The sequence below is a fragment of the Harpia harpyja genome, chromosome 21 (assembly GCF_026419915.1).
Source record: "Harpia harpyja isolate bHarHar1 chromosome 21, bHarHar1 primary haplotype, whole genome shotgun sequence".
In the NCBI taxonomy this organism is placed as follows: domain Eukaryota; kingdom Metazoa; phylum Chordata; class Aves; order Accipitriformes; family Accipitridae; genus Harpia; species Harpia harpyja.
This window is the reverse complement of record NC_068960.1, coordinates 3,998,018-4,023,015: the sequence shown is the minus strand read 5'-3', so window position 1 is coordinate 4,023,015 and position 24,998 is coordinate 3,998,018. Positions and strand designations below refer to the sequence as shown.

At 42.4% G+C, this 24,998-nt stretch overlaps 1 protein-coding gene across 3 annotated transcripts in view; it reads left to right on the top strand.

Annotated features, from left to right (window-relative positions):
• Positions 1 to 1,840: 1,840 nt before the first annotated feature.
• Positions 1,841 to 24,998, top strand: part of USP22 (ubiquitin specific peptidase 22) — a 111,372-nt gene continuing 88,214 nt past the window's right edge. The window contains exons 1-2 of one of the 3 annotated variants that reach the window (XM_052773296.1): positions 1,996 to 2,125; positions 4,166 to 4,398. Coding sequence is in view for 2 of the 3 variants with exons in the window: in XM_052773294.1 (XP_052629254.1) it covers positions 2,000 to 2,125 (126 nt within the window). In the remaining variant the exon portion in view is untranslated. Of the gene's footprint in view, positions 2,126 to 4,165; positions 4,399 to 24,998 lie in introns of all 3 variants that reach the window. The other 2 variants (XM_052773294.1, XM_052773293.1) reach the window with 2 other exon arrangements.

Below are 24,998 nucleotides of genomic sequence, written 5' to 3'. Positions count from 1 at the left end.
TCTTGTTGCACAGTCCTTCCAGGGCTTGTGTAAGACCCTGGTCTCTGCAAAGCCTGCTGCCTCTCTTTTCACAGATCATGGCAGAATTCCCATCCTTTTCCTCTTGCCTCACTCCACCATTGTGTAACCCTATAGCGTGTGTGGCATACAAGCTAAGCGCTACGAACAGATTCAGAATTTTTTCACTGTCTTCTCATTTCCTTGTATAGTCATTTATAGGAAAAAGCTGAAATACCAGTTCTGGTTATACAGTACTTATGTTTCTTCCCCGTGGAAGCACCAGGAGAGAAGGATGGCAGCACAGAGGGACCATATATGGTCCTCAGGGCACATCGGAGCACCGCACAGCTCTTCTCCCCGGACCCCAACGACCTCGGCGGGGCCTGTTACACCCAGACCTGCCCCCCCCGCGAAGCCGCCCTCGGCTTTTTGAACCTGCGAACGATCAGGAGGCAGGAAAGGCCTGCCCCTCCTCCTGATTTTGTCCCACAATACCGGCTGACCTAACCGGAGGAGCTCGCTGTGGCGTTACCGGAGCCACCCCCCCACCCCGGGGGGGGGCGGGAGCCCTGAGCGGCGCGGAGGCCGTTAACAGCCGTCAGCACGGCCGCCCGCCGCGGAAGGCCAAGGCTGCCAGGCAGGGCCTCTGCCAAGCACACGGGGGCACAGGCGGGGAGGCAGCCCTGCCCCGGGGAGCGGGAGCCCTGCCCCGGGGAGCGGGAGCGGCCCGGCCGCCGCCACCCCTCTCCCCTCAGGAAACCACTGAGGGAGCAGCGACACAGCCGGCACCAGCGGATGTGACAGCAGCGCTGCCCCCACAGCGCAGGCTGCTGCTGGGAGGGGACCGCCCCCTCAGCCGGCCATCGCCAATCCCTTCGCCTTGCAACGTGAGTGACGAGCCTTTCAGCGAGTCCCGCCGCAAGACTCGCCACGCAGGCCCCGCCCCGTCTCTCCGTTGGCCGGATGGCCTATCAATCGGCCGAGCCCTTCCCGCCCCTTTCCGGCAGGGGGAAATGCTAGGTAGGAAGGGTGGAGGGGGGAGAAGAAAGGGAAAGAAACCAATGAGGCGCTAGGGAAGGACACCTCAGCGGCGGAGTGACAGGCGGGGGGACCAATTGCCGCGCTCCTTCCCCCTCCGGCTCCCTCCCCCCAGGGTGGCGGGGCAGAGGGGGCGCACCTACCGCCCCTTCCCCGTTGGTCTGTCCCACTCCGGGCCTGGCGGGCTAGGTTGAGTTAGCGGCTCGGACCATTGCTCACGGCGGGCGGAGGGGGGGGGGGGGCGGGTGACGAGGAGGAGGAGGAGGAAGGAGACGACGAAGGAGGCGGGGGGGGGGGGGCGGTTTAAAGAGACAAGAGCCGAGCGGGCGGCCGGCTGGGGGAGCAGGAGCGGCGGCGGGCGGAGACTCGCCCCCTTCCCCACACACGCTCGCTCACACCGCGGCCAGGGTCGCCGCCGCCGCCCCCCCCCCCTTACCCCCCCCTCCCCTTCCCCTCCGCTTCCACAGCGGCCTCTATGAGGTAGAAGGGAGCGGCGGCCACTCCGGGGGCGGCAGCGGCCGCTCCAGCCGCCTCCCTCCTCCTCCTCCTCCTCCTCGCCTCAGAGAACCCCATCTTTGTGTGTGAGGGAGAGGGCGGGCGAGAGGGAGTGCGCGCTGCCCGCCCGTCGCCGCGCTTTGTTCGGAGCCGGGGAAGGGGGGGGCCGTGGCGGCGCGGAGCCCCGGCTCTATGTGCCAGCCGCTCCCCGCGCCCCCACAGCAGCCGGCGGGGGCGGCGGAGGCCGCGCGGCAGGGCGGCGGCGTGAGGGGCCGGAGCCCCTGAGGGCGGGCGGGCGGGCGGCGGGGGGGGGGGGGGGGGGGGGCGGTGAGCGGCCGCCCCGGCCCGTGCCCGCGTCTCCCGTGTCTCCGTGTCGGTGCGGTTTGCTGCGGAGGGGGGGAAGGGGCCGGCTCGCTGCCCGCCGGCCCGGCCCGTTTGCGGGCGGATTGATGTGGGGGGGTCTGACATGAGTCCGCCGGCGGCCGGGTGCTGCCATGTGACCGGCTTCAAGGTGGAGAACTGGAAGCAGAACCTGCGGGCGATTTACCAGTGCTTCGTGTGGAGCGGCTCGGCCGAGACCAGGAAGCGCAAGGTACCGGGGGCGGCTCGCATCCACCCCCCTTCCCTTCCTTTCCCTTCCCTTCCCCACACGCGCTCCCGTCCCTTCCCCTCCCTCCCTCCCCCGACCCGCCCGCCCTCCCTCCGCCGCTCACACGCACTCCGCCGCCTCGGCCTGCCCGCGGGCGCGGGGAGGGGTCCCTCGTCCGCCCTCCTTCCCTCCCTCCTTCCTTCCTTCTTCCTTCCTTCCCCACGGGGCAGGTGGGCCCGGGCCTCCCCCGTCCCCGCCCCGCCGGCAGGGAAGGGGCCCGGGCTCCGGCACGCTGGCGGCGGAGGAGGGGGAGGAGGAGGAAGCGGTCGGTGTCTCCGGCCTGGGGGGGTGGGGGGTTACAGCAGGGCCGGTCACCGGGATGGAGGAGGCAGCCAAGCCCCGGCGCCCGCCGGTGGGGCCTCCCTCCCTGCCACCTGCCCCGGCGGTGGGGACGGTTTTCCGCAGCGGGGTTGTTCCCGCAGCGCCGCCGCCGCCGCCTACCTCCCGGAGGTGCGGGAGGCAGCGAGGGTTTCCCGGAATACGGCGGCGGGGGGGAGGGGAGGGGAGGCCCGGGGCAACGGGCACGTCCGGCCTGCGGCGGAGCTTTGTGCCGGCGGAGGGGGGGGGGGGGGGGTTGCGGCCGGGCCACCCGGAGCACGGCGGCGTGTGCGTGGGGCAGGCGGGGAGGCACAATGGCTGGGAGCGAGTCTGCGGGTCCCGGAGGGGCGGGGAAACTGGTTTATTTTATTTTATTCCCTTAAAAAAAGAAAGGTGCTCGTTGTGATAATCCACTTGGGAAAGGGGATTCCTGCTGTAGGGGGGCTGGGGGGGGGGAGAAAGGGATCTGGTTCAGTCTGGAGGACAGGGAAGGGGAGAGGGGAGTTTGCTCTCGGAGTGTGTTGGGGCTCGGGGCATGCAATGCGCAGGGAAACAGCAGGAAAAAAAAAATCCGTGTTAATGAGGCAAAATGCGAGAGGAAGAGCACTTTTCCCCACGTATCTTCTAAAATTACATCCCTATCCACATGCATGTTTCTGGAGGACTACTCTCTTGCCTATGCAACTAATTACTGTTTTTCCCTAGAATCAACTAGTTCTTGCTTCAAAGTGACTTGGCAGATTTCTATCAGTCATCATATTCATGACTGAGGAGGGGAGCGCAACAGCTACACGTAGCAAAACTTGGGTTTTGGGACAGCACAGACTGTGTTTGTGTTGAAGTAACCCATTGAAAACTTTCTGATCCCAGTTGCTTTGCATTAAGCTGCTCAGCTTATTATTCATAATAGAACTGGAGTATGAAAGATGTACTTCAGGGGTGAGGTGGCTAACTGTGTTTCTGTGTTCCATTTATGTTCTCGGGACAATCCAGTTTTCCAGTTTTTTACTTAAAGAGGAAAAAATGGAATCTGAGAAGAAGTATGTTTTAAATGTATTTAGTTAATTGATGGCCCTGCAAAATATAGTCAAACTTGTTTTCAGAATTTATAATCACCTACAAGTCAATATTTTGAAGTATATTAGTCAAAATCTGGTTTTATTTAGCCTTTAGTGTGTCAAAATACAAATTGGCATGTAATATGTGGTGCTTACAGCTTAAATGGAGGAAAAAATGTACATGTGCTGTGGAAGAGAAAAATGACAAGTGAGGTAAGAAGATGTCTCAGACAAATATGAATCAAGTGTTATGTGGAAGGGTGAAAATAAAATTTCATTAGCAAAATTACCACTTTAGGGTTTGTTTTTTTTTTTAAATGTGGAGCATCCTTTGTAACCTGCATACCATTTGTATGCTGCAACAGTTTGGGTTTTTTCTTCTGAAATCTAATGGTAGTAATGTGTTCCTTGTTGCTTGAAAAAACAGCTGGAAATAAATAATATTCCATTGTAATCAATCTGTTCTCACTTCCTCTTTGCACAGCCAGGCTCTTAAAGCAGAACAGGATTGTTACAAAATTACCTATCATCCCATGGAAAACATCAGTTTTCCAAATACATGCTAAAAATGCCTTTTTTTTTTTTTTCTCCCCCTTTTTTTAAGCAGGTTACCAGTCTGAAAATAGTTGGATTCCTGAATTCAGCCAACCTGAAGTATGTGGGAGTATGTGATCACATACAGGGAAACATTTTGGCTAGCTGAATTTGGGGTTCAATTCCCAGTCTATATTCATAAAGATTGAAGAAAGTATATAAACAACAGTTACGGTACTTACCTCTCCTGCATATGAACATGAGACCTTCTTCCATGGAATTTTTCTTTACTGAAATTCTCTGTCCGTATGTATACCTTACAGTTTTACATGTAAAATTTGATAAATGCTATTTTCTGTTCGGAGGCATGTTTATAGTCTAGTAACTAGAAAACAATCCTTTGTCCTTCAATATTTTATCTATACATACATTATGTATGTGTATATATATATTTTAGGAGCATAGCTCTGGCTGCTGAAGAGTACCTATTTATTGGTGAGGATTCTTGTTCTTACTCCTAATCAAAACGATGAGGTCAAATTAAAGGTTTGGTAAAAGGTGGTTTTCTTCTCTGTTGCAAAACCAAGGACAATCGCATCATTCATCGCAGCAAACATTCGACATATGTAGTTGATCGTTAGTGGGAAGCATTGGTCAGTTTAACTGTTAGTCAGATGAACCTAGCTGTAAAAAATGTCTTGGCTGTCTGGTGATAGCCTGATGTAAATTGTTAGGTTTCTAGAATGGTAACGTACTATCCCTTCTAAGGCTGTCTTAAAAATCTAGATAGCAATGGAAACTGCAGGGGGCAGAAAGTGTCCGTTCCTCCTGCTTTACTTACACTGCCTGCTGCATTATGCTTTGGAAGACCATTTTAATGCTGCTTGCTGTTTGCTATTCATTTTTAATACGTACCTTTTCTGCAAATAAGCTTTTATGAGCTTCAGCTCTCGGTTCAGTATGCTTTGCAGCTAGCGTTTTGAATAGAATAGCTGTAAAGGACAGTTTGTAGTTGGAAGGCTATCTCCTGAACACGTATTTGAATTCTCAGTCAGAAGCGAGAGGTAATTATGTATATACCTTTGTAGGTACTGGAATTCTGGTGAAGGTTTTAGGCGTATGTTTGCTTCTGAAGCCTCTTCTGTGCCGGGATTTGAGCTGTCGTCATGGTGCATCATTTTATCTACGCGAAGGAGCAAGGCTGTAGCTTGCCTCACCTCTCTGCATCTTGGCTAAAGTAGTAAAGTGCAGCCGTCGTAGTACATGGTGTTCTAGGCAAAGGCTTTGCCATGGTGTAAATGTGTTGCTGATGGGAAAGCCTAAGCGAAGACAAAAGCTGGTCTGTCACACTGTTTGAAGAGTGGAACAGGAAAAGGGACAGTAGAAGAAATCTGATGAATGACTCTTGAATTTGTAATAATTGTGATTAAAAGTTGGAACTAGATTTCAGGCTTAAGTTGTATGTGAAGTAGCACAAAATCAGGGTTGACTGTCTTGGCTTCAGGACTTTGACCTGTAACTCTTGATTTTTAATTTGTGATCGTTAGAATCTGTTTAATAAGTTGATGGCAAAGCTCATGTTTCTGTAGGTCGTGGACTTTACCTTGAATATTTTGATGTGGAAATTACCTTACACTTAATTAAGTAATACTGTATAAGAGGTCCTTAAATTTGACACCACTACCCCCCATTCAGGAATTACAGGACAGACAGAGGATGCTAAAAAGACTTAGGCCAGCCTTTCGTGTCAGCTTTTTCCATTTTTCTGTAGGGTCACACTTCAAACGCTTTGCTTATTCTTTTAGAATTAGAGATGAGAAAAATCTCTTTTGCAGTGCTGAATATGGTTTTTGGTTCCCATTAGTGAGCAATTAGACATGTAGATGCATCTTTGTGTCTGGGAGTTGGTAAGTAATGGTTTCAATGCTTGAAGGGCAGCGGAATTTACAATTAAGTTCTGTCTTACTGGACTATACACCTTGGAGGAAAACTGTCTTTCTTGTTCTGAATGGTTCTTATTATCACTGCTCTGAAAAGGTTCTTGATGATAAAAGTAAACTGCTCATCATGACCACAGTCATGATATGCACAAGGTCCTATCTGGAATTTCAGAATGTTTGTTCTGTGCTTCTGCCAATAGATCAAAGAATAATTGCCTGTCAGGGGTTGTACACTCTCATTGACAGCGGGTGCATTCTAGCATATTTCTTCCTGTTTGAGAGCTTCTGTTGTTTTTTCCATTATTCTCTCTTTACATGGACCCTCCAGACTGATGCTTTCAGATATGAAGTAACATTTTCTTACATAGATGATGACCTTTCTTCAGGTATCCTTCTCCCCATGTACTTGCGACTTCAGTCCTTCGTTCCTTATAATATTTGACAGATAATTGATTCATAGATACATAAAACCGAAATGACTTTGGTTAATTTTCTAACTTTCAAAGTAGGAAAAGCTTAATAGTATCTTAGCAAATAAATGCCATGTCATGTTTTCAGTAGCAAGGGTTGTGGTTCACAGTCTAAATCATCGTGTTTAGTTCTTGCTAAAATGACCTTGCAGTCACAGGGTAAGCTAATGGTGGAACTTTTCATCTGATGCCTGTTGAGGCATGCTTGCTCACTTGGCTTTCTTTCTCCCTTGCAGCCTTGCCCCATATACCTGTCCAGGAACAGGGAAGTGTTGCTTAGGCGATTTGCTTTGTACCGTAACAGATGGGCAAGGAACCTTACCAGGCTGTGCCGCCTTCTCAGGCTCGGTGTTTTGATTGCTTAAATTAATAAGGGAATCTTAGCTTGTTTTTCTTTAACGTTTTTAGCATATGCACCAAACTTCTGGATTACAAATCCTGTGGAGAATTTGAAAGAGGAGTCCAGGATTCAAGAAGCATGTCTCTTTTTCAGCTGCATACTCCGCTTTGGCTGCCTATGTGAACTGTCTGATTCACTCAGGAAGGATGTTCTTCTTTGCCATGTGTTGTGGGGACTACCTCCTCCCTGAAAGCCCATAAGAAGTGTCAAAATCAACTGCAAGCTTCATTGTTCAGGAGTTCTTCGGTTTCATACCTGAACAATCTTCCTTAGTTCTTAATCTCTAAGGAGTAAAAAGGTCCTTAGACCTGCTGAAGGTAATGTTCTCTTTCCTCTTGGTGTGAAGACACGATCTTTGGTGTGAGAGATATCCAGACATGAGATTTTAGCTCCATACACGGCAGAGCCTTGCATATGTGGGACGAGCCAGATTGAGGATGCTCCACTGAGCTTATGTCTTTGGCACCGAAGAAGAATGTAACACAAGACCTTCCTCTTCCTAGTGGTGTTAATCCCTATTTTGTATCCTCTACCATGTTTTTTTTAAATAAATGGTTGGTTTCTGGGCCAAAGGTTAGGAATTAGTCTTGTGCCATGAGGTGCAAGGTGGTGAATAGCAGTTCTTGAGTTGTGGGATCTGAACCATCGGGACTTAACTGAGCACTTGCTCATATCTCTTTCTCAGGTTAACACTTACAGTCTGATGTAAAGGTTACACAGATCTCTGTCATCGAAGCTGACTCATGAATAATAGTTGTATTGGAACTATTTTGTTCTGTTATTTTTTTTTTAACACGGATGGAGAGACAAACAAGCACAATAAATGCAGTTTTTCCCGTACTTTTGTTTGTTCCCTGTTGCAGAGAAAGAAGATGGATCCGCACAAGCTGACAAAGGAAAAAAAAAATAGGGATATGCTGGACAAGAAGGCTTCTTTTTGGGTTTTTTTTTCTGTAGTCTTAGGAGCAGTTAAGGCTTGCTAACAGCCAGGTTGTTGGTCAGGAGCAGTTGTAGCATCTCTTTAATTTTGTCTGCAGTCAACGATCTTATTTGTTTGATGCTGAAAATGTTGAAAGCTTTAAAACTAGAATGACAGCTAGTAGTGTGAAGGTGAGCAGAGTGGAATGGCTTTGTTTGATTTGCTGGACTATCTGTTGAGCTTTATTTTAAGCCATCAAAGCTTTAAACCCCAAACAAAGGTTAGCTGATATCCTCATTTTTGTTTCAGGCCTTAATCTGTAGCGTTAACGTGAAACCAGAGCTGCAAATGAGTTTCAGATCTTCTGCTCTCCTTCTTTCATTTGAGGATTTTCTGTTTTAGTAACTGCAGTAACAAATCGACGGGCAAATGCTACTGACTGATTGATAGTGGAAGCTGCCTGCTTGTGAATTGCTGACTCCCCTTCTCCTGACTTACTACTACTTGAGTCTGAGCAAAAAAAAAAAAAAAAAAAAAAAATTTGTTTGCCTTTGGGATGTACTCTGGGGATCCTGCTTTGTAAGAAGTGCTGTTGCAACTGTTAGTTTGATTCCCAACGGTGGCTGATTTGTTTTAAACCAGAGAAAGATTAACTTGGTTTTAAAAGCTTGTGTTTCTCACATTAAACCTAGCACCCATACTTTTTCCTGTTTATGTGTGACTGACTTGGAACTACGGTTTCTTGATGTCTTTTTCCTGGTAGATGGAGGACTCTTTTTATCAGCCACACCTTTCCATTTCATTTGACTGATAGCTACTTGAAAGCGTTGGGTTTGAGGTTTTTAATACTTGTATTCCCATGGTTCTCCAGCTATTTATAATGTGTCTGTAGCATGTGGCAGCATCTAAGGTGAGGAGATACATATGTACTCTTGCTTATATATCAATTATAGTGGCATCACAAGAAAGGCAAACTGAAGGTGACCTGTATGCATTTTGCTGGACTTACTAGAACTATATTTTTTAAAAGTAATTTTTTTTTTGTTAACCATGCAAAGAGCCATCACTGTTAGAGCCTTTCTAGACACGGACAGAAAGAGCTGCGTAGAGTAGCTATCTCCAGTCTCTTGTTAACCTATGGGCGATGGAGCTAACTGGGTGAAATGCTGTGATGTCATTACAGTTTATTATGTTATCCTGGACTGTGTTGTCAGCGAGCAGTGCTGGAGCATTGGGAGAGCCATATGTTATCCAAGAGGCCTGAATTGGGAACCTTTTCTTAGCAGAAGCAGTTCTAGAAGCTGATAGATCTGTTCTGACTGGATGAAAGCTCTGTCTTGTTACTTGTATTCTTCTACATATTGATTTGGCTGTCCTGTATGTACACTCTGCTTAATTCAAGTTAAGAATGTTGCTGCATTAGCTAGTAATATTACCAGTGTTGTAAAGAGTTACTCATTGCAAAATTAACCTGCATTCTATTTGGTTCAAAACACCTTTTTTCCGAGCAGTGGTACCACATTAATGGAACTTGCATAGCAACTCCAGAATGCTCTGTGGTTTACTTTAGTGCTAGGACAGCTTCCACCATGTTGATCTCTCTCTTTTAAGAAAAAGAATAATTTTATCTATTTCAAGACCTATTTGATGATCAGTAAAGTGAACTGCTACCAGACACCAGTTGACTCAAAGTAACCCGAGATTCACTTTATCAGCTGGTAGCCGATGAGAGGCAAGTACTCTTATCTTGTCAGGTTCTTTTGTGTGTGAAATGCAGCAAATACTTGACTTTTTTCAGTTCTCTACTTAGGTAGAATGTTATGCAAGAAGGTGTTTGTTTGTTTTTATTTTTTATTAAAACCTCTCAGTTATATGTAACACTAATAAATATTCTTATTTTTTTTCTGTCTGTTTCTGCTGCTTTTCCAAGTTGGTAAAGATAACTTTTCCCCCCTTCTCCTTCTTTCTTTCCTGTGTTTAATGGAGCTTGAAATTAACATGGCTGTACTTGTCTACCTTTTGCATAGTATCACTGGTGATGTCAGCATATCCCTGGGAAATATTTCTGTGAAGGTCTACAGTGTACTAAATTTGTCATTGAATAAAAAAATTGGGTATTAGACAAGGTGAAAAAAAAAAAAAGGAAAAAGTGGACATGGTAACAAAAGTTGTTTTCAACACACTTTAAAAAAAAAAACCAACTTGTCTTTTTAGCATAAATATTGCAGCTAGTGCAAGTTCTCATGTCCTGTAACAAATTCTGACATTAAGCATGTCAAATATTTTAAATATCCTCATATTAAAAGTAGTAGTGAGAAGCAGCTTGCTAAACATGATGCTGGCTTCGTAATAAGTCTGAAAAGAGAACCTAGGTTTAACTACGCTTACATAGTCTTGTTCTTATGCTGGTTTTGCAATGTGACAGTTGGTTTGCACACAAAGCTGAGCTCTTCTGTGCATACGTGTAAGATGTAAAAATATAATTATTCATAAATTCAATGAGTTGTATTTATGTAGAACTAAATTGCAGAGATGATTAATCTACATTTCAGTTAAGAGATTATTAGAATATCTCTTCTTTTTCATTAGCATCTTAATCTGGAGTTCTGTGTTGCAACTCTTGCGCTACTATATTAAACGAAGTTTTCATCCATATATACATATATGTGTGTGTGTGTTACATACAACTTTTTAAGCTGTAGGTTATAAACCCAAAGAGTAAAAGTTACAAAATTAGTAACAACTTTATTTTTGCCTAAATGCATGAAAGACCCTGCAGTATTTGAATATAGTGAAGTGATGGGGATGATGGAGTATCAAATACTCACGTGGCACTGAGTTCCATTTGTGGTGATTGCTTCGCTTGTCACTCAGAAGTTCATGCATCCAAGTAGCCTTTTTTTAAATAGGATTTGGCTTTGGATTCATCTTACTGAATTGACTGCCAGGGCTTTTATATGTATGTTTTGCTTTTGTTTTGCGTAAAGTACAGACTTGAATTCTGTTACTTCAGTGTGTGTTAGCACAAGGAGAGAAAACAGCAGCTTATAACCTTTAGTTTTGTCTCCCCCCCTCCCCCCCCCCCCCCGATTTCTGTTGTGTTGGTTTGGTTTTTTTTAAAGAAAAAAAAACAAACAAGAGGAATCTTGCCCTTGTTGTGTCTTTGAACCACCTAATGTTATTCCATAAAGTTTGCCTAACTGGTATTTGTGCTTCTGTCCTGTGCATTCAAACTTGTTATTGCATGCAAGTCAGATTTTAAGGGACCTTCTTTAGAATATACTTGGTAAATAAAGGTAAGATTTATTGCACAGCAGATGTATGACGACTTTGTAAGTGAAGACAGCTGAGATAGCTGACTGATTTCAGTACCTCATTTGTGTTAGGTGAGGTTTTGTGACCCTGTGCCCTGCAGTGACAATTGCAAAATTTGTCTTAAGGTTTTATGTTTTTCTTTGCTGTGCTTCATTATCTTCATATTACTGCCCAGTTTTGTTCTTAAACTGGATCACTGTTCTGCTTGGCAGCTAGTGACCAGGGTGGAATTCTCATATAATCTTGTTTTCTGTATATTGCTGACTTCTGTCATGGTCTCTTAGCAAGCATGTCCGTCCGTCCTCTCCCCCCCCCCCCCCCCCCCCCCCCCCCCCAGCTTATTATTGGATATGTTTATCTGAATGATTAACACTCAATTTTTTTTGTCATTCATGACTACATTTTGTGGTTTAGGTTGTCAGGTGATCTTAACAGTGATGTGCAGAACAGAATAAGGAAAGCGGTGAAAATAGTTTTAGGAGTTATTGCAGTTATGTGGATAAAGAGGAGCAAGGCTCTCTTCTGTCATTCTGAGGCTGTTCCCGAAGGAAATTGATCTCACACTTTGTCCAGCATAATATTATATTTCTACCCTTAGTGGTGTGTTTCCTTGTCACATAGTAGTTCTACTTCTTATAATTTTTCTTGATGTGCAAGTTCCAGAGTTGCCCCAATAAATGCAATTTCTTTCCTGCATTTCCTTGTAATTTTTTTGCATTGATTCAGTTACCAGAATTGATTCAAACTTGCACATGCAGAAGAGTTGCTCTCAACCACTTGTTGGCTAATTGAAGGCACCTAAATCACAAAGTGCAATGGAGTGGTACCAAAGTTCATAATTATACAGAGTATATCACTGTATATCTGTGAAATAGTGCCAAGTGTGAAAATGAAAAATACACACGGAGCATAAAAGAAATTGCTTTATGACACTAAGTAAATCTTTTGTTCATCCATGCGGTTAAGTATTTAACAAAAAGGAAACTTGAGGGGAGAGATCCTGGTATGTCTGAGGTCACAGGGACATCTCATAATTGGAATGCAAGTTTTCAGGCCCTTACTGAAGGATTTTGGGCAGTAGGAGGTGGGAGTTTTTTGTCTGTCCCAGGCTGCATACTGCAGAAGTCTGACTGTAGAAAAACAGAACTCTAGTTTAACGGTAACCTGAAGAATTACTTTATTATAGCAATTCTTTATAAAGCAAGCAATTTAAGTCTCCAAGCACATTGTACCTGTAGGTTGAAACTTCTGCAGACAAGTTGTTTTAAGCAGTGGTAAAAAGAACACAAGAAAACAACATTAAGGAGAGGGTGAGTTCGCAAATTGACAAATTTTGAAAGCTTGAATTAAAATTTAAAAACTAGTTGGTACTAGGGAGACACAAGTATGTGATGGAATTGGCAAATGGTTTGGATGAGAAAAATGCCATTCAGATACAGGATAGGGCAATATTTGATTTACCAGAGATGAGCAAGAGATGTGAAATTTGGACATTTCTGTGCATTATCACCAAAGACTAGCGAGTGGGGAGCATGAAATCCAGGTCTTCAGCTGTGGGTGTATGTGTGTCTTTCCTTAACAGTCTAAGGAATTACCAGCTTTTGGCTGCCTGTTCTTGCTGTCGTACCATTCGCTGTATTGCATTGGTGCGATTGTGCTGTGAACCAGAAGGAACAGATAAAGATGAAAAACACTTTTTTCTCCTCTTAATAATATTTCAGCCGAATTGGCTCTGTGTTATGTGTCAACGTAGGGTTGAACAAACAGCTGTAGCATTGGTAGCTTGAGGGGAGGAGTGCCTGGGTGATGGGGGAGGACCTGAGTGGTGACCCTTGGAGGCTGCATACGGCAGTTTGAGTAACAACTGCTGCCAGTGTGCGACTGCTGCCTTCCTCTGGACTTTGCCACTGACAGATTGACTGTGTTTGAATGTTCTCCACGTACTAATGGTTTCTTCAGTAAAGTGTGGCTAATGCTAACTTCATTTGAAAGGTTCTGTGAAGTAACCTCTGTTACTGCTACAGTTGTGTGATTGTACCTGCTATTGTAAGTATTGCAGGCTGTCATGATGTAGTAGTGTGTGCTGAGCCTGATATGTGAAGCTTGTCTTATGTTCGCCGTCACTAGAACTTATTCCTGTATGTAAATAATTTGCTTCTACTCCAGTTTCCTTGTGAAAAATAAATGAACCAGGGAGTGTAGAATGCCTGTAATCTGTGATCAGCTGTTACAGAAAATCTGCTTTTCATATGATGTTTAATTTAATGAAATGAATAGTGTTTTTCTAAGTAATCAAGTTATGAGCCACTTGTTTCCCTCTTTAAACAGGCCTGTCTCTAAGTTAAGATTTGTGTCTTTTATAATCAAAGTCTGTTAAGATGTTTTAACTTTTTTTTTGTTGGTTTAAAGCATCTGGTCACAGGGCATGTGCCTAGATCATGCTCATGCTGCATATAGTTGAGGATGATGGGATAATGGGATTGTAAATTAGCTCTTTATGGTACTGGTTTTCCTCTGGCCTACTTCCTTGTGTAGTCTAGAGCAGCCCGAAGGCTGTTCTGAGCTGTGCCAGCTGGCTGTGGCCCTGTAGGACTGGTGTGCCAGATGGAGACAGCAGGAGAAAGCAGCACTCTAGTAAAACCCTAACGTGCTTCCTAGGGTCGAGGAGAGGTGCTAGTTCTGCAATGCCATCAGGGCATCCTTGGGCAAGTGGTTGAGGTGGTATGCAGTAACTCTTGTAGTGGTGCAGCCATGGAAAGGACTGGATTAGGGGGTCTGTGGGTGGGTTGGTTGTTTTTTTTTGAGGAGATGCATAATACAGGATTCAGCTCTATTTTGAGTGTGTTAGCATCTCGTTTTTCTTAGTTTTATGCTTCCATACTATATCTGTGAAATGTTGCACTCCATAGCTTGCATGGATAACTTTTTTTTTTTATTTGATTATCTTAATAGTGATCAAGTGTGGTGTTTCCTGATGTGTTGTCCTGTTTTGTGTTTTTTCCTGACTACTGAAAAATGCTGTTATCTATGAGATATTCAGACAAGAAAAAGCTCATGTTTTTTCTTTTTTTATTAAAATGAAACAAAACCCCAAACTCTTTGTTTTACTGCCCAAGAATGACAACTTTAAACATGCTGAAAATGAAAGATGGAAGTTTTAATCCCTTCATTTGGTGAGCTGCTTTATAGTTTTTACTGAACGAAATATATTTGTTAGAATACCACTGAAATCTGTTGTTTGTGTTACTGCATTATATTCAGGTAGGCCTGCTGGTCCACCTCAACCCTGTGGCCGCCTTTGTATTCAAGAACAAGCTTAGTCAGAGTAGTTGTCCAGCAGCAGCAGAATAGCCTCGCCTTTGGAAGATGTACCCCACAAAAACCATGAGTTTGAAAATTTCTACCTTGTGAAGATGAGGACAGTAAATGGGTGAAACTCCTTAAGAATCATATTACCTGATGGCTGCTTAAACAGCAGATGTTTTCTGGAGGAGCTGAGATACACCAACTTAACCAGTGTTTCATCACTCTCTTGCTGCAGACAACTTTGTTCTCATTGCGCCATTAATGCAGCTAACACTTCTAATCCAGCAGCCCAGAATAGCTGTCAAGCCTGGATTTTACTCTGGTGGCATTTGCTGCACAGATAGTTGATACAACCCAACTTGCTGAACTGTAGCTGGAAAAAAAAACAAACCAAACAAACCAAACAACAAAACAACTGATGCACGTAAGCCTATTTTGGTCAGATATTTCAAGTGTCTGATTTACATAAGCTAATACACTCAACATTATAGCATGTGAAAAGGCCCTTCTCCTCAGAAGAACAATTTACTTTCTTTGAGAGGAAAAAAAAACCCCTGTCAACCTGCAGAACTGTATGGATGCTGGTGGGAATAGGCAAGGAAGGGTGTGCCCTGTAGCTTCCTTGCTTTAATGATTATCTGTGCTGGAGGAGTGAACTGGAAGGAGAATGGACCACAGAAAGCAGTGGCTATCATATTCCAACCCAAATAGTATCTATGTCTGCTCTTGAAGACAGAGTGCTGGTACTTTTGTGATCCCGTAGGACATTACATAGATTTGGGAGTCATCATTTTGTCTTTGTTAGCAAAGCTGAGTGATTTCAATCTTATAATGAAAGATATGCTAGCTTGAAGTAACAAAGTACTGGGAAGAAAAGTATGGTAAGAAATAATTTACAAGCTGCTCTGGGGGAATTAGAAATGGAACTTTGTACTTCAGCCCTGTTGTAATTTTGCGGGAGTTGGGGGGTAATATGTTTTTGTTAGGATTGATTTGGTTTGTTGTTTGTTCTCCTGAGTGATCAGCCATAGATGGCAGCAATAAGTGTCATCTCTATGAATAGTAAGAATTAATTCGTGTTTCAGAGCAGTCCAGTGGAGCTTAAGTGGTAGCACTCTGCCCAGAAGACTGGAGTCCAGTCTGTGGACGCTTCGCATGAAACTGTGCTCCTTGGATGAAGGTTGGTCTTCCCAGCCAATACAGCATTCATTTCATCATTACAAACCAGTATTAAAAAGCTTTAGATGCACTTCCCTGATTTCTTTACAAAGTAGATTTTTCCAAACTGACTTTAGTTACAGGGTCTGCTTCAACTCAGTGTTTACTCCTCTTTGCTAGATGACATTTTTGCTACCTTTTTACTTAACAGAGAATCTCAGGGAATTGGAGCTAATTTCCTAGCAAGCTAGTAGATGAATTGTAATCACTTCCTTACAAAAGTCTCAACACATATTGTTCTTTTAATTCTCTCTCATGCTGTCATATTTGAGAGTTTGGAGGTATGTTATATCTACTTACAGGTATATGTTTGAAATAAAGCTTTTCAAGGAAATTGTAAAATTTTCCTTTTGTCATGCAGAAAGATGTGTTCTATGTAAAGCCATGCTGATTGTGATGCCCACTAGACTGTTCCTGTCACTTTTAACATACTTTTATAGCCAGCTACTACTAATAGTTTGTGAATTAGATTTTGATTTTTTTTTTTTAAAGATGCAATTGTTTTGTCCTGGTCTTCCTCAGTGCTGAATCCCTTAACCTCACCTACTCATATGCTTCCAAATCACACTGCCTAACTTCTTAAAGTATTTCCTTCAAGTTAAGATCTTGGAAGTAGAACACATAATCTGTGAAATCAATTCTATCAGCATTAATATTATACATTTCTTCTGGTTCATGAAGCAAAGTAAAGTTGCATTAGAGGCGAAGCTGATGATTGGTGGAATCTCCTAACTGCATTTCTAGAAAAATTCCTAGCAAACCAGATCAAAGAGCAGAAGTCATACTTTACAGTCCTATCAATTCTGCAAAGCAAAAGTTGTAAGTATGGTGAGTGTTCAAGCAGGAAGGAGATTCCACTGTGTTTTCTTCAGCTTCATGGCTTTCTTTACTTCCCTCTGCAGTTTGGTGGGGTTTTTTTGTTTGGTTTTTTTTTTTTAAAAAAAAACTTGTGGTAAGGAGCTTTGTTTCCAGGTTTCTTCTCTTTGTGGTCAGTTAGCTGGAAAAGTGGAATGGGTGACCATGAATCTGCCGAACAGAATGCCTTAGTATGGTTGGTTTTGAGTAATGTCATTCTGACCTTCCAGTGAGGCCAAAGCTGGTTTTGAATCTGCACTTAACTCACAGGTAATGGCATGTACTGTTGTAGAACACACAGAGTTTGTCAAATCTTTTAACTTGGTATGAGTAACATCCTATGTTGGACTTGGTGATGGCTTTTTTCTGCAATTCACACCTGGCTTTCAGAGTGGCTTATTTCTTGTCAGGTTGGTTTGACTGGATACTTTAATGTTTTTGTGTTAAGCAGGAGAAATCTGGTGGGCTGTTTTCTAGTTTTTGTTCTGTAACTGTTCTTTGGAGCACATCCTCTGTCATAGGCAGTACCTTGTTTTCAGTGGCTGCTTTTTGTTTTTTTCTTTTTTTCTTCCATACCTTGAGCTTCCCTTGGTGTTCCTCCTCCTTTGGCTGTACACTGCCTTTTTCCCCTAGAAGTTATCTGTTTGTTTACAGTTTAGGCAAACGTCTGCATTTCTGTGCTCTTAATTTCTTTACGTGAGCCCACCCTTTCGAGTCTGATCATGGAGCCCTACTCCTGACACAGTATCTGAGCAGACTGCTCTTCATGCCAAGGTTGTAAGTGTTAATCTTGCTGCAGACCGGGGTGATAATTCATTGCTGTCACAGCAACACATGCTTAAAGTTGCTTCTTGCCAGATTTGTTGGCTATATGCTACATGAGAGAAAATTATTTCAAGAGTCTTATTGCATAGCCAGATGCTGTAGAACTAGTGCAATCAACCTCCCCTCCCCCCTTTTTATGACTGTTCTGACTTCAGGGAGGAAAAAGTATTATAGTGAAACACATTCCTGTGGAGCACTAGTAAAGAGGTAGATGAACTGATCGTGGCTAATTTTTCTGGTTTTGCTTGTAGGGAAGTTCTGTTTTGTGTTCAGGTAAAAAAGGAAGGAAGGCTTTTAAGGTAGGGTGAGGGGAATTTCAGAAGGAATTAACCAGTGTCCCCCTTGCTGTTTTAGTTGTGTTCTGTGCAGTAGTTGGGTGCTGTGGATGTTTTATGTTTTCTTAAGAACATGCGCTAATGACTAGATTGGCTTGATTGTGAAGAACTGTAACTTCTTCTGCCATCTGTGTACTTACGATCTTTCAAAACAAACTTTGTGAACTCTTGTTTGATAATGGCCAGCATAGCTAGGCACTGGCCTGTAAGATGCTGTTTGGTTTAGTTACAACTACTTTAGCTAGGTTAGGTGGTTATAATTTTATCTTGCTTGGAATTTTTACTCTGTGCTGCTGAAAATGCCCAAGGATACATCCCCCGTTCCTGGAATTTATGGCTGTAACTTACAAACTCCTTGTTATTTGGGCTCACTGGAGGGTGATACTGTAAGCCAGATCACAAGAGTACAGGTCACAACTGTTACTTGGTTACATCTGTCCCTTGTAAGGCTTCTGCAAGCACATCAGTAGCTGTTCTGTTTCTGAGATGTTGCAGAGCTCTGAAGAGGAAAATTGGTGGCTTTTTGGTACAGGATCTGAGGTTCCCCAGAACAACTTAACATTTGCCCTCATACATGCTGTAGAAAAATGCAAGTTATTTGATAGATAGCTTCTGAAAAAACTACATTTTGTGCACAGTGGTGTTTGATTACCAGGGAAGTGAGATTTATTGACTGTTTAGTCAGACATAAACTTGCTAATATGCTTTTCCCAGTGTATTTCCAGCATAAATCTCATAACGTCCAATGGCTAGGCGTTGTGTCACCAATAACTTTATCCTTTCATATATTAAGAGAAGTTGCTGTAGCAGTTACATTATTATGAATGGGTTCCCATAGGTCAAGATCCAGGCAAAAATGTGGTGTTGGAAAGTTTGCTCTAGTATCACCCAAATTGTGTTTCATGCAGCCTTCCCTACTTGTCATTCTTTGTGCCTCAATTATTTGCATTACCAGATTATAGGAAACACTGTCTTGAAAATCAGAACTAGGAAGAACAACGTTTAGACCTGAGTAAACCACCTCTTTACTTGGCAGGGATAGCTTTTAAGCAACTGGAGATACTCTCAAGAAGGCCTGAGGCAGTACTCTCAAATTATTTTTTTTAATCCCACTGTAAAGCTTAAAGACCATGTATTTGTCCACAAAACACTGCACATGTTTATAACCATAGAAACAAAGCAAGAGATCAGAACTAGAAATCTGCATGGGATCTCATGTAACACTTTTGCTCTACTCTGTGTGAGATTACTGGTAATTTGCAATTGTAATACTTTCCTCAAGAATTCCCTGGTTTTGCTTCAAGCTCTTAACTGGTTTTTCAAGTGAAATATGCCAAGGCAGTTCTGGTTTTTGCTTAGGTAAAAAGACTTAGTAATTCACTTTCTCCCTCACTCCCATGTTTTCCCTTGTCACCCCCATGCCAATGCTGTGGTTTGTGCATATGTATTAGCCTTTCATTTTTCCATATACAGGGGCTTTAAGAGCCCAGACAGCTTTATCCTGCTGCTGGGGTAGCCCGCACAGCTCTTCAGAGCTGACTAGAGAAAGGTTGAGTTCTCGGTTTTATTTCTGGCCTCCACTGGCATGTATGAGTAAATGATAGATTGAGGCTGAATCTGTCTTGCCGTGTGCGTTATAGATGTTGAATTTATTACTGGTACCATTTCTGTGAGTGTAAAAACAAGGATTTGTTTAGAACAAATTGCAAGATGAGTTCTCCGTTCTTAGTAAAATGCAGATTGCACTGTGGTTATTTTTAATAGCAAATAATTTTATTTTTTTTTTTTACCAATGCCAAGCATGTGCAAACTTCTGCTATTATGTTAACTTTGATAAGGGGTCTGGAGCTTTAATGAGCTGTTAGTATACCAGCTAATGCCCTAACCAGCAGAAAGTGTTATTAAGTCTATCTTAGTTTCGGAAACAGGGGTGAGCTAGATCAACGGAAGAGCATACTAAAAAGTACACCTCATCTGCCAAAGAATATTTGGTAGTATGCTGGGAGCAATAAATAATTAAGAGTTTCTGAAAACTGCTAATGTTCCTCTAGTATGGGGAAGAACAAGGAAAGCCAATAATAAGTATCCTAGTTGTCTCTTTCCTAGTGAGACTGCAGTTTGAGATCTTCAAGTCCAAAGCAGCCGTTCCCCCCTCCCAAATTCAATTGTTCAGTTGGGAGACAAGAAGCATTAAGCTTATCTATTTGCTTGAACTGATTGATTTCAGACCGCAGTCATTTGCAGCTTTGGGGCAGAGCTTGCAGAGTCCTACCTTTAGATGATGTTTCCCTGTTGGAATGCAATGTGGTAACTTTTGAGATTGCATCAGATGGATTCCCTGCTTAAGGGGAAGCTGTGGATACAGCAGACCATCCATGTTGATTTGGGGAGAGAACTGAAACTGAGAAGGGAAGGCAGGACACAGAACCTATGCCATCTGTCCTTTGGCTTGTTCAGGCTTCTCTGCAATTCAAGTCTTCTGCTTACATCCACTTGATATCAATTATTACCTTCTAGCACAATAAAAAAACTTTCCGGTTTCTGTGTGGAAAGTTAGTAAACCGAAAATAGTGAGAGATGGAAGCCCATACAACATCTAATGCAAAGGAGGGAAGGTAGAAGAGTTAGAAGCAAAACCTCTTGTTTTGGGTGGGGAGATGATGGAGGAAGAGTGTGTCATAATATGGACAGTTCAGGAAACCTCTGGTGTAAGCAGTGAGGATACACCAGGGAAGTAACTCTAGTAACTGGCTACTCAAACAGCTTAGAACAAGCCAGAGTACTGTTCCAGTGTAACTATCCCTTCGTATCTCAGAGGTGAAATACAATTTTGGCTTGATTCTGTCAGAGTGGTTTTTGGTGGTATAGCTGATTCTGTCCATCCCAGCAATGTGTTCTCTCGTACATGATTGCTAGCATGAGGCCTTGGTGCAGATACTGTTGGCCAAGTTTCATTTCCCCAAAGGACATTATAATGTCAGCGGAAATAGTTGTATTGACTTAGCCTCCCTGTTTGCATGAACGCAGCTTTTTAATGTGGATGGACCTTGTTGCTTTTTTGTATTTCTTTTAAATGCTTAAATTCTGTGCAAAGTGTGTGTAGTTGCATGTTAAACATAACTGATAACTTTCTCCATTGGTGCATGCGTGTATTGAAATTCAAATTTAAAACCACTTAACAAAAGAAAATTTTTCTATCAGTCTGAAAACCAAGAACCTGTCACTTTTGTGCTGTAGTAGCACATGAGATTTCTTGATTCTACCACCATTCCTTCTTTTTAGAGAGAATCTTGAAGTAACATTACATGGGCTGATGGGAAGCCAGTTGGAAGTGTTACTTTTTTTTAAATTGGAAAACCAAATGAGTATACTCTTAAGTCCCTCAAAAGCACTGCTCATGGTATCTAATGTCTGTTAATCATTTCTTAGGAGAAATTATGGAAATAGCACTCAATGCACTAATTTTCTACAGCTTTTCTAATTACTTTGTTGATTTTTGAAGCGTAGATTTGTGCCAAGGTACACTGGGGTATATTTGAACAAAATACATAACAATAAAACTGTAATTGTAATTCATGTATGATCAACAAACAAAGCATTAATTTTATTAGTTTTGCTAGCAGTTTCTGTGTTTGAAGTGTGTGGTTGGTTCTTTAAGCCTGTGCTTCGTTACACTTTTTGCACCGTTCTGTCTTGCCTATCAGGCAGTGTCTGACATTGAATTGGTGTTTTATATGTAGATGTATGTGTATCTGTAGGTGATTAATCAAAAAAAAAAAAGTCCAAAAATATATGTAATGGGTGGTTTAGTAGTTACTTTTGGTAAGGCTTTCCCCTTCTCCGCAGTATTATCTTAACCATAAAAGAAGAAAAATGCCACTTAGGTTGTTCCAGTCAGTCTGCTTTCAGTTATTAAGTACTGCTACACTGAACACTCACTGTTCCATTGTACTAGTGTTAATCATACAGTGACTTCATCCATATTGTTTTACTAAAAATGCAAATAATGTATTTCTCATTTCAATCCAAGTGTCTCATGGTAGACTTCTATTTAACTTAATATCATATCATTAGAGACCAGAACTGTGTGATGAGAAAATGTGTTTTGGTATTTAGAAGCCTGTAAGACCACTTGTTTCTTTTTTGTGATGTTGCTCTTGGGTAGAGCTCAGGCGTTTTTTTCGCCAATATAAATGTGTTTCCAAAGCTTAACTTTTTAAAGTCTCAGTTTGAATTTTGAGGTTTTAATACTTCATTTCATTGCACAGAATATCATTGCCATGGATTTCTTTACTTTAATTAGGGTTTTTCATGTGTGTGTATATATATTAACCCACATATATAGTCAATGGTAATTTGCTTAACCTTGGGAAGGAAAAGTGGAGAATGGTAATATGAGATGCTTCAAGGTGTGTGGTATCCAGTATAGTACAGAATTTGTTCTTCTCTGCTTTTTTAAGGATCAGGTTCACTAATTTAACAATCAATTAAAGAGGATTCAAGGTCTGCTGTTTTTTGTCAGAGCAGCACAGCTAGACCACATGCATAACTTTTTTTGCCTTTATCTTTTTTTTTTGGTAATTTCTTTGGATGTGCATGGCTATCAGTGTTCCTGTCTCCTCTTGTTTGATTAAAAGAGGAATTTAGCAGTTCTTTTAATTGTGTACAGTATTAGTGGTTCCTCTGAATTTCCCCCCCCCCCCATTCTCTAAGAGAATAATTGGCAGCAAAATCGCTGCAGAAAACCTTTGGAATAAAGAACTGCTATCCCTTGAAATAGCTGCTGTTTCTGACTTTTTTTTTCCTCAGTAGAAGCAGAATCTAGCTGCCCAAGGAGAGGGAGTATCTTCTTTTGCTGGAAAGATGGAAAGATGAAACTGCCACAAAGAACAGGTGAATGGAGACGATAGCATTCTTGTAAACGCATACACCATTCCTCTGCTCCCTCCCCAGGAGACTTGTTGAAGAATGATGGAAATAGTGGCCACTGGTGAAAGATTGTCACTACTGTAGAGCGCTGCTCTTCAGTCTCTTTCAAAAATGTGTTAGGAAAAAAAACAACACAAAGGAGGTGGGCAATCTTTCCAGGCCTGTTCTTGTAATATTTCAGTCAGCTTTAAGTTTGCAAAATCTTCATTATTATGTTGACTGTTAGAGGTGAAGTCTGACCAATATGTAAAATATGAAAGGACCCACTTTTTTAGTTAATTTGGGACTAAAATAATGGAGGGTTTGTTGTAAATTCTTCAAACCCCTGTTTTGTACTGTATGTGCAGTGTAATGGCTGTGCGGGTGGACTGTATTTTGAATATTTATCAGACATAGCAAATCTGTATTTTAAGGTGTTGCAGCTGACCATCTTGTAATGCTTGCAAATCCTGAGTGGTAATAATCCCTTCTCTGAAGAACTGCAGAATGATTTCTTATCTCTAAATGGACTTCTGGTTATTTCAACCCATTATCTGTTTGCCCAGCAGTCTTAGGTAACTGGAATTCATCTGTATAGGACTGCTTTCTCTTCCTCCTCCTCTTTACCTAGCACTTCCCTTCAGCCCCCTTGCAAAGAAACAGGATTTCGCTTACCTCTTTTGTTTATATACTGACCTGCGAGTTTGAACAACTGATGTTCAAAGAGCTGTGCCCCAGGGAGAAGTGTTGAGCTAGTCCAGGAATAATTTTTGTATGAACTGTAAAAGCCCTTCTGTTTCAGATGACCACCTTACATTCTAAACCAAAGAACAGAGCAACTTGTTTGCACAGTGGATTGTGAGGCTTTGCAGCTACTGCTTTTTTTCCAGTAATGCTTTCTGGGTTTTTTTGAGAATTTAAAAGATCTGGTGATCTGGCTTTGTTTCTGGTTTTCAATTCAATGTTTTGTTAAAATCTCATACTGCAGGCAGTTTTACGTTGATACACAGAATAGTGACACTGATGTTGGTGTAACTAACTCCACACATGCATGACCCCCATATTTTAGGATTGTCATCAAGATGTCAGTATTTTCTACTGTAGACAGGGCAGTAATCTTTTTCTATGTACGTGAATGCTGGAACCTTCTTTTCCCATCTGTTTTGGAGCATTGTGTCAAATCTGAAGCTGTACTTGGAAGGCTGCTTGGATATTGCTTTTCTGTCCTGTTTTCAGACTCTAGCAGGTATTTCCTTCACAGCTCTGAGTAAGCTCTGCTGTCCTCGAGCAAGTGTCCTGAGGAACAGCGGGTTCTGCTTTATCCTTAGACTATGGGAGTTTACCTGGCAAAGAGAAGACTGACTTTTCTTCTCTGAATTGTGGCAGCCATGTTAGTGAGGTTCCATTAAACAGAATTACAAGGTCCCTGACTATGGCCCAGTCTGGCTTTGTAGATGCCAGAGATGCAGTCTCTGTTTGGATTATCAAAAAAGATGATTTGATTTTGTCACAACTGGTGTCTGCAAGTAGCTCAATCATGTTTGCTATAGGAGTTAAAACCACCAATGCATGTTCCAATTTTGAATTATGTCTTTTTTTTTAGTTGGGAGTCCTCAAATCTATGATTTTTGCTTTCCAAATAGATTATTTAAATCACACAATTATGATATTTATACAACTGAAGTTGTCTCTTCTGTGTTCTGCTTTACATGAAAATGCGTGTGCACCCAAGTACTGTTAAACTTTTCTGGTAAGATAAACTAAATTATATCTGAGTAATTTTTTTCTGAAAGCAGTCTGCAGCTTTGCTGTACAGATGCTCTCTTGGTAAATGAAACATTACTTACCTTAATTATTAGTGTTAATGGACATGCTGTGGGCCCAGTATTTGCTAATGTCAGGTAGAATCTAAGTTACGTCTTTTTATGCTTGACAAATGTGACAGTAACTGTAGTTCTGACTGTCTTGTCTGAATGAATCAATGGCATGTGCATGAGTAGTTGCTGGCAATCACCTGTAATGCATAAGCAGACTATCTTCTTCCCTTCTTTCAAGCATCTTCTGCAGGCACTGTTATTACTAAAATGCTACTAATTTGTTAGGTGTATGTGCTCCAGAACACTCTCTGTAACTGATGAATGTCTTGCAGTTTCTCCTTGTGCCTTTATCTCCTTTTAATGGTCTCTCTGCTCTTACAGAATCCGATATGCTTCTGTGCAAGTGTGTGATGCTAACTGCTGAATGTCTATGGCATTAATATAAGCAGACATAAATAGAGCAAGGCCTCTACAAAAACCATGTCTTTTCCTATAATACAAACAATACCTGTGTTCAGATATTATTTTTTAATTAAAAATTTTCGGTGGCTTCCTGGAGCTAAATTTGTACTCAATGTTAAGAGTACATAAAGTCCAT